At 38.4% G+C, this 10,333-nt stretch overlaps 1 protein-coding gene across 1 annotated transcript; it reads left to right on the top strand.

Annotated features, from left to right (window-relative positions):
- Positions 1-466: 466 nt before the first annotated feature.
- GJA1 (gap junction protein alpha 1) lies at positions 467-10,102 on the top strand. The gene is made up of 3 exons (XM_077813006.1): positions 467-586; positions 677-729; positions 7,020-10,102. The coding sequence occupies exon 3, from the start codon at positions 7,036-7,038 to the stop codon at positions 8,179-8,181; it is 1,146 nt and encodes a 381-aa protein (XP_077669132.1). The 5' UTR covers positions 467-586; positions 677-729; positions 7,020-7,035; the 3' UTR covers positions 8,182-10,102.
- Positions 10,103-10,333: the final 231 nt, after the last annotated feature.

The raw sequence follows: 10,333 nt of genomic DNA on the forward strand, positions 1-10,333 counted from the left end.
ACCAGAGGGCTGAAAAAGTACATTAACAAACACACTGTTACTTTCTGTTGAGCACCTAAGGGAAATGGAAGCAAGTAAACTAAAGATATGCAAAGAAACTAAAGATAAACTTCTTATGCAGTGACTGCCACTCCACAGGGAGGAGAATGAAGAGGGCAAAATAGTCTATCCCAAGCCAGAGCCTGGCAGGCTGGCTCAGGTTACAAATTGATTCCTCTCACTCTGTTCCCTTTCCTAAGACTCCACACTCCTTAAGAAAGTTAAACCACCTCATTTGTCCCAGGTAACCCTGAGTCCTATTCTGGATAAACTACCACTCAGTGTATTACTTAGTATATCTCAAATATTCCTTACTGAGTGACTCTTCATTTGTTCAACTTCAATACACTCAAAACTCTCTCCTTTATTCCAAAATGTTTTCTGCTGTCTCTTCTTGCTTTTCCTCCTCCCCCTTTTCTCCTCCCCATTCCCTAGCTTTCCCTCCTCTCCCCTCCTCCCTTCAGTGGCTGGTTAAAAGCTCTCCCAGTGTTCCAAGTTTGAAAAAACCTTTTTTTACGAGGTATCAGCACTTTTCTTTCATTAGTGGGTAAGGAAGGATGAAAACTACAAAACAGCAGTAGACTTTTAAAGTTTAAATAGACAGGTCTGAAAGCCTGAACTTGCTTTTCCATTTTAGCTCACTCTTCCAAAGAGGCACTTGTTTGCTTGCTTCTCTGATCATCAGCAGGGGTAAGTTGGAAAGTTTTTACTTTGTTTGATTTCAGGAGTTTTCTATTGTTTTCCCCATTATTGGAGTATTTAAACCACAACTGTACAAAACAGCACAACATTTGTAAAGAAGTTATCCAGTTAACATTTCTGGAGATTTATTGTTTGTTTTTGTTACATTTTGAGCATTTCTCTAAATAATTTTAATTTTCAACTACTAACCTAGTTCTACAACAGGTAAACTATGGCAAAACTTCATCTGCAAAACTGGATTATGAGACTCTCTATTGGATTTTGGTAAAATAATTCAATGTGCACAATTTTCTAGGTCTAAATTTGCTAGTTTACTTTTAAATTGTTATTTTTACTTAATCAGTGTGCCAGAATCCCTTGTTGCACTGAAAAGGTCTCAGAAGTTAATAACAGAGAGACCATATACTAAGTGTTTCCCATTTGTCCCCCATGCATTTTGCTTTCATATGGCAATCTTGATTGATGTTTAATAGTTTGTGCAAAGCAAGGTTCTTAATTAGTTGCTTTGTTAAAATTCTGCTAGTACTAATCTGGTGACTTTCACGTGGACTTGCTGATTTTTTCCCCCTTCTTTTAAATGGATGTGATAAAATCCAGAAGTGTGTTTAAGGATTTCTTTAAATCCAGTTTGTGTATAGTTAGTCTGTGTTAGCAACCCCAGTGAGGGATTTTAGAGGAGCCCTGCAGCACTCAGGCATCCGCCTCACCACGCTGGCAATGCCTGTGCAAGTTCTGTAAGGAAAACAGTCTGAGAATAGTCCCAATATGTGTCAGGATACATTTCCAATAATCTGCCTTGAATGCTGTAGTACAGGACTGAAGAGGAATGGAATTCTTGGGCAGCATCTTTCACAGACGTGACTCTTGTCTGAAGTTATAACAGATTGCAAGACTCTGGTGTGATTCTTTATTGTTGTTGTTGCATGGGTGCTTGCCAGTAATTAAAGAACAAAACAAGGGGGATGAAGAAGGGACTTCAGTGGAACATCACAATTGTGTTTTATTGTGCCCAGCTAGGATTTCCCCATATCTGTCCTAATATAACTTACTGGCCCTGCAGTTTGGGATATTTTCGTAACAGAATGTTCACTGAGAGTCTTCTAAGTGAGTTTCATTAAAACCAACAACAAAGCAGACCTGAGAAACAACTCATGTCTCTGATTTCTCTGTGTCTGTGCGCATGGAGGGAACTTGCACTGAGCCTTTCATCTTGCCATCTTAACATCTGGACAGCACACACTGCGCTGTAGAACTCCTGAAGTCCCCTGACTTTGAAATGTTTACTGAAGTGTTTCCCTCAGAACCTTCAAAGCTAAACATTGGCACTGACCCATGATACCTAACAAGCAAATACAAATAGGAGAAGGATGAGCAACGGGCTGAGTTCAAATGGGGAAAAGGAAGGAGCAATGGATTTGATTTGTAGCAAATATGCGTATACACACACTAAATATTGTAAAATGCTTTCAGCTCTCATTTGTATCTAGCCTGAAAAACGAGTACAGTCTGATGCTGAAATCAAATGCACCTCAGTTTAGGTAAAAAGACATTTGTGGGATTGGAAGTCTATGCAGTGTTCCTAGTGAAACAAATAATATTCCCTCCACCCTTTGAATATGGGCACCTGGATACACATTTATACCACATTTCCTTTGCAGGCTTCCTTATTTGAAAACTTATACATGTTAAACATACAGGATCAAATTCATGCCTACAGTACATGGATGCAGCTTTCACTGATTTCAAAGGGATCTGCAGCGACTTACACCACAGATAAATTTGAACCAAAACATGAATGCATGGTTCATAGGCTGTTAATGGGTTTCATAAGCTGGAGACCTGACTTGTACAACTGGAAGTTCTTGTGTTTTTTCGGTCTTGCATTTGGTCCTTCTGTAAAGCTCCATAGAGGTAGACTGGGTAGAAAAGAATGAGATAGATGTAGAAGGAGCAGCTAAAGATAGAGGAGAGAATCCATCAGTGGTTATTAGTACTAGAAGCTTGGAAAAGAAAACAAATGACCAGTTATGACTGTTAAGCACCAATTACTGTGCAACCATCTCGGGTGCCCTCTCTGTCTTGTGGGTGAAATTCTCTATCCCTGACATGCATCTACAGACCTACAGATGGACTCTACCTTCCCAGTGGAATGTAAGAGTACCATTTCCCTAACCTTTGTGAGACTGAATACATGTAACGTTAAAAAAAAAATCCTCAACCCCAAGTCTCGTGCATCTTAGCTCCTTTCCCTCAGCTGTTGGCTGCTCTTGGGGAAGGTTCACGGTGATCGATGCTCAAGGGGAAGGAATCCTCTCAAAGGCTCTGTTTTTTATTAGTTATTTATTTCTATTTGCATTTCAAGGGCAGGCTTTTGCAGGAGTTTAGGGAGGGCCAGAGCTCTTAGCCCATTTCCTAAACACTCTTGCAGCTGTACAGCCCTATTTCAGATCCCACACACTTACCGCACTGCAGCCCTGTGCCTGATCTACTCATTACCACGTGACCTACTGACACTGCAGTCAGACCTGGACTCTTTAGCAGGGCACTCAGAGTACCCTATTCCCCCTGGAAAATATGAACCACATGACATGATGAATGTCTTCCATAAAAAAAAGTTCTCAAATTTCTCAATTGTGATGTATAAATCAAATTTCTTTTACGTGTGGCCATCCAGAACTCATACAGATGAATATTGTCATAGTTCTTTCTTCTGTACAGCATAGTCTCTGTCTCTACACACACACACACACACTAGAACCGAGAAGAAATCCATCTACTAAAATGCTTTACTGTCCAAGTTTTGTATTAGCCATCTCAAAACAAGCTATATCATCACATAAAATAGTAATGAGTAAGAACTTAGGCTACTTCATGCCAGTCCCATAGTTAAGTACCTTGCTGAATTTGGGGGTCTGACTATTTATCAGTTATATCAGCCACTGTGCTATGATGCAATCATTCCATTAGGATGACATTGCTAAAAGCAGTCTAAATCATAAAAGGTAAGAGATATTTAGGCTGCTCACTAAAGGAGATCTTTAGTTTCAAAGCAATTTAAAGCAGTAAGAACATTTAAATAGGTGTTCATTGCAGAAATAGAGAAAAACTCTTTGTAATATCTGGTAAACAAATAGTGTAAATTCATTAATAGAAATGCTCTTTTGGTACACTGAAAGTAAGCAACGTAGATCCAGTCAATGAATTTTCTCTGCAACAAACTGAAATACTGTGCTTCATAGAACAATAGTCTCTACTTAAGCAAAGGAATAATATGTTTGTGCCATTTCAAGGTTATCTGCTTAACTGCACACTGTTATGATTTGATGTAAGTGTTTTAGCACTGGCAAATGCTAAAGGGTAATTGATCTCTTTTTTAAAAAAAAAATTTGCTTTTCAGAACTATGTATAAGTAATTCAAGCAAGGAATGTGTCCTCCTGGAGTATGTATTGCCAGAGGATATAATGAAACTTAACAATTTTGCATGCTGAAACAAATTGGAAAATAGGCAATAAATTCTAAAAATACTGCAGGTGTGGGATTAAGTAAGTCAAAACTGGAGTATATCATCCTATATTAAGGGACCCGAGTGAAGTGTAATTAAAAAGCAAGCAGCCTATAACTGCCTAGAAATAACACCTCTTCTGTTTTTTTAATCATACTTTTAATCTGAAATAACATTTACACTGTAATGAAATCCACTGAGCCTGGGGAAAGCCTGCTAATGCAGTATTTTCAAATCATTCAAAAACTGGCTAATAAAATCAAGAAGCTATTATTTGAAGAAAAAAAATCCTTGCTTTTGTCCATTTCCATAGTTAGGACATGGAGAAAGGAGTTTGTCTTTTAAACAAACTTAATATATTATGCACCACAACAGATTGTTTTCTGTTTCAACAATTATAGCTTGAGAAGCAGTGTTTTACTGAGGTAGCATAACCTGCCAGCTTTTATGATAAAAAAATTTGCTGCTGGGCTCATAATCTTTTTTCAGAGACCCTTAAATGAATGTGTCAGTCTTCTTCTCAATCAAAATGGACCAGTGAGGACAAACACCTTTCCCCAGAACTAACATGGGAATGCAAATAAATACTTCCTAGAATCTCCCTTGTAGAGGTTGATACATGGCCTCTTGTGCTAAATTCTAAAAGAGGCCTGATTCTTCAAAGGACTACTTGCATGAAAAAGAGCTAATCATGTAAGGGGGTTTAAAGGTTATTATGGGGAGTCCTTCTTCATACCCTTAGGAGGATGTCCATGTGGGTTAAGGAGGTTAGAAGGGACTCACAGATAAGAGACAGCAACCACAAGTAGGTTCTTTAAACTCTCGCCTCTTCTTGCTCCCTCAGCCTGCCTGTGGGAAGGAGGTGGTGTCAGTTAATTTATTTAACAGCAATTACTATGGTTAAGGTTGCCAAACAGTTTCCATTATAACCTCCTGTTTTCCTTCACTCCTAACTTTCCTAAAAATTATCTTCAGGGGCTGAAATATCCTATTCTAAGTCTATGGTGTTTTTTTCCCCCCCGAGAAAGTTTAAAGAAAACAGTTTCAATCATTTCTGGATTACGAATATGTGAAATGTAGAACTTGGCAAGTCAATAGCCCTTACAGAGGAGTACATCCCTAATCCACTGTGAAAGAAACTGGTTAGAAGTTAATAAAGTTATGAATATTGGAAAATCTTTTACTCAGTTTGCGTGGTACTAAATATCACTATCTGACAAATCATGCTTCCAAAGGGATGCTTCTTTTAGGTGCAAAATTTTCAATGCCGGTTAGATGTTCCAGGATACAGATTTCTAGGTAGGTTAACATGTACCATTTGGCCAAAGGCAACAGTGCTTGTTACCTCTGCCAGGAATCAAGCATGCAAAATTGACCATTTCATTACATTTTAAGGTACTTGTGTATTTGCAGATATGCTGCATAAGGTACACATAATCTAGAAATGGACACTTCAATATCAAATTGAGAGAGACAGTTAAACTAGCCTTATTTCAAACTTCTTGAAATGCATACCTATTACTTGCACACTGCAGGGCTGGCGCATTTGTTGAAGGCACCCATGTGATATTTATATGGCTAACAATGGGGGAGATAGGAAGGATTTGCTTTCCTTTTTGTTCCATTATTTCCTTTTTCTCTTTCAAAAAAAATATAGAAATTTAAATGCAGAAATTACATAAACACAAGGCTAAAAACAACACAAAATAAGGAAGCCACATAAATCAGGAAATGCAGACATTAAGGTTTCTTCACTATGTGAACCTTAGCTTGGCTACATTTCATATATTTAATATTTTCTGGTCCTGTTTTCTGTGTTAAATATATACACTATGAGTCACCTCAAGTTAAGCATGTGTGCAAATATTTTCAGCTTTGGGACCTATATTCTTAAACATATCACATACAGTATATGGAGTGAAAGTTGGCTGAGTTAACCATGCAAAAATAATTTTAACCTATGTATTTTGTGATTTTTATTATTTTAATTGTACAACCTTTACACTGCTTTTGCATGATATTGCAATGTGTTTTCTTTTCTTTTTGACTGAAGTGTGAATGTAATACTTGTGAAGATTGATCTAGATTGCTGGCCAAGCATTTGAAATATTCTGTTTATCCAGAGAATACTCGGGCAACATCAATGCAAACTTCCCCAGACTGCTTCCACATTGAACCTCCACTTTGATCTGGCTCATTCAGGCTTTGGCATCTGCGCTGAGACTGTGACAACAAAGATGCCAATTAGTGCCAACTCGGATGGCAACTTTTGTGGTGGCGACTGCTTTCCATTGAAAAGTGGAATGAAATTGGCAAACACATTTGCCATAGGGCACTGAAATGCAATGCAATATTTAACTTGTCATATATTTTATTTACATTAAATACAGGCCTACAAATTAAGGAGCTCACCATAACGTATTTCTCTTCTGTTAGTGTAAATCAGTGTAAATGCAAGTTCCTAGAGCTATACCAGTTAACATTATAGTGGACTGCCAGTTCTACTATCAGCAGAGGATCTGGCTCTATATTTTGTGCATGTGGACTTCCTATAGTGACTTCTGTTTGATGCCTCACCAGTGGAACTACTACTATGAAATATTCTCCTTGTTGTAGAAGGAGAGTTTTTCTTGACCACCTACATATCCCCCTCTAGACTAACATCCATGAACCAAGATAAGGACTGTGTTATGGTGGCTTACATGCATTATAAACCTACAGGTGTGAATACAGTTAACATAGCTTTAATTATTACTATTTTTGTTTTGTTTTTAGCCAGCATCCTGTGAAGATGGGTGACTGGAGTGCCCTGGGAAAACTTCTTGACAAGGTTCAAGCTTATTCTACTGCAGGAGGGAAGGTATGGCTCTCTGTCCTCTTTATTTTCCGCATCTTGCTCTTGGGGACAGCAGTGGAATCAGCCTGGGGAGATGAGCAATCTGCTTTCCGGTGCAACACTCAGCAGCCTGGTTGCGAGAACGTCTGCTATGACAAGTCCTTTCCAATTTCTCATGTGCGCTTCTGGGTTCTGCAGATCATATTTGTGTCTGTGCCTACCCTCTTGTATCTGGCACATGTGTTCTATGTGATGCGGAAAGAAGAGAAACTGAACAAGAGAGAAGAAGAGCTCAAGGGTGTCCAAAATGATGGTGTGAACGTGGAGATGCACCTCAAACAAATAGAGATGAAGAAATTCAAGTATGGAATTGAAGTGCATGGCAAAGTTAAAATGCGAGGAGGACTGCTCCGTACTTACATAATCACCATTCTCTTTAAGTCTATCTTTGAAGTGGCCTTCTTGGTGATACAATGGTACGTCTATGGGTTTAGCCTGAATGCTATTTACACTTGTGAGCGAGACCCATGCCCACACAGAGTGGACTGCTTCCTCTCCCGTCCAACTGAGAAAACCATCTTCATTATCTTCATGCTGGTAGTGTCTTTAGTATCTCTTGCCTTGAACATTATTGAGCTTTTCTATGTGTTCTTCAAGGGTGTCAAGGATCGTGTGAAAGGAAAACCAGACCCCTACTCTCCCACCGGTACTGTGAGTCCTGCCAAGGAATGTGGATCCACGAAATATGCTTATTTTAATGGCTGTTCCTCTCCCACTGCCCCCTTATCACCCATGTCTCCACCAGGCTACAAGCTTGTTACTGGTGACAGGAACAATTCCTCCTGTCGTAACTACAATAAACAAGCCAGTGAGCAAAACTGGGCAAATTACAGTGCTGAGCAGAACAGATTGGGACAGGCTGGCAGCACCATCTCCAACTCTCATGCCCAGCCCTTTGATTTACATGATGATCCCCAGAACACTAAAAAACTGGCATCAGGGCTTGAGCTGCAGCCCCTCACCCTTGTGGACCAAAGGCCACCTAGCAGAGCCAGCAGCCTAGCCAGTAGTAGACCTAGACCTGATGACCTAGAGATCTAACCATTCCGAGCTGCTCAACTATTAAATGAAATGCATTGGAAGATGCATGCAGTGTTCATTTTGTTCCAGTGGAGGTGGTACTTAATAGTCTCAACCAGGAGTTTTTAACAAACATAAACACTTTTAAGTTACTTGGTGTTTTCTGGGGCTCTAGGGGTGGCATGGGGGTGGTACAGTACATATTGGTATTTAAAGCAGCTGATTTAAAGAATTTAAATACTAAGAAAGAAGAGAAGATTAGCCAACATTAAGGTAGGGTTTTGTTTTTCTAGAAAGGATGTAAATGTCTAAATGTGTGTGTGCATAGTGTGTTCATTTCTAAAGTCTTCTGTTGTACTAAAAAAAAAAAGAAATCACTTTTTTCAGAATGAAATGCTGCCTGAAGATGAAGATACGTTTTTCCTGTTGAACAAGTGAAAGACCTAGGATTGTCTTTGATCATTTCCCTGTCAAGAACATTCCATTATTAAAATTTGCACTTTGAAGGTAAACTTCCTCTTTTGATCCTCTTGGCATCAATAGACTTCTTCATGGATAACTTTATATCCTTTGAATCACATCAGTGAAAATTTCAAACAAGGCCCACCAAAATACATTGATCAGAGGCTTCTCGATTCTTCATACAGGTAGATTTTGTTGTGTGTGGAGTTTGGATGTTCTGCACACCTACATCATTCCTACAGTATCATCCACATTTTGTTTTCTAAAGCAATATTCACATTCAACAGCTCACACATACAGTATAATGAAAGCCTTTTAAAAAACCATTTTGCTACCACTTGCAGATTTAAGAGTTGGAGTCAGACAATCAAGGCACCTTCAGTTATTTCTATCACACATGTATGTGTATTTGGGATTTGTGTGGGGAAGGCGTTTCCCTGGAGACATGCATACATAAGACACACTCACAAGCTTTGAGAAACACACACAGCAAACTTATAGTTGACATTTTCTGATGGTATTTGTGGAGATGTGGGCCACCATGGTGTTTACATTATATGATTCCTGCAGTGCAAGTAAAGCACATGTCTGACTTTTTATTTTAATTCAATATCTTATTTTCCATGTATCCTATGATGGATGCTATTACTTTGTTAGGTATGAATAGAGGGTTTTGTTTTGTTTTTTTAAAATCGCCTAATCCTGTAGATCTTACTCTGGAAAAACTCTCTCGAATGCCAGCGAGAGTATTGCCTGAGCAAGGACTGTATAATCAGGTCCAAAAAGTAGCAGTGGTGCAGCTCTTGCTGGCATGAATGATTTTCTTTTGTAGCTGTTAGAGATGGAAAAGACCTATTAGATCATTTAGTCCTTCTCCCTCTTATGTAATATTTGATGCTTGAATGATAGAGATTGTAGTACTGTAAACAAGCTTTAGTCTTTAATGTGAGAAACTTAGAAGAAATGCTTTGAGTTGGATTAATAATAAAATGTGCCTACATGAATTTTTCAGTAACTGGGTTTTTTTTGTTTTTTGTTTTTGTCCTACACATAATCATATACTCAACTGTAATAGTCTGGTTCAATCCAATGTTGACAGTTAAATCTTTCTAGATGAATTCAGCAATTCTGATGTTTGCACTTAGATTTTGTTTGGAATGAAAGTGAAGCTGAAAGGGTTTCTAAAGAGTACAATTCTAACTAATTTATTTGAAATATATGCTAAAGAAATCTACCAGTTTCTTCAACCACATTGCCTTTTAGCTCAACACAGATCAACCAAGGGAATACACTGCTTGGTTTCATTGCGCAGTAGCACAGATAAAGGGTTTTGTTTAACACATTATACTAATTTGTTTGACATTCCATGTTCAACTACTGTCATGTTCAACTTCATTGCATGTATGCAGCCATAGACCATCAGATCATGTTGTCTGGAGAACATACTTTAGTCAATAAATTTTTAATTTAGTATAAATCAGCTTTCTAATTGTCTTTTTACTTTGACACATGATTGTTGTTTATCTTTTGTCTCAAGATTATGGTGCGATGGAAGGATTCATCCAAAGCATTTCCCATATAAAAACAGTTTACATGGGTTTATGTGATGGTTTGTATTGTGGGTACGCACGTATTTTCAAACTGGATTAACTTAGTTTGATCTGATTTAAACCCCCCATGTACACAAGCCGTAAATTTGCTTTGAATTGAA

This window comes from Eretmochelys imbricata, chromosome 3 (genome assembly GCF_965152235.1).
Source record: "Eretmochelys imbricata isolate rEreImb1 chromosome 3, rEreImb1.hap1, whole genome shotgun sequence".
Taxonomy (NCBI): Eukaryota; Metazoa; Chordata; order Testudines; family Cheloniidae; genus Eretmochelys; species Eretmochelys imbricata.

Excerpts from the sequence above, each read along its gene's own strand:
- GJA1 (XM_077813006.1), top strand. The coding sequence starts at position 7,036 with ATGGGTGACTGGAGTGCCCTGGGAAAACTTCTTGACAAGGTTCAAGCT.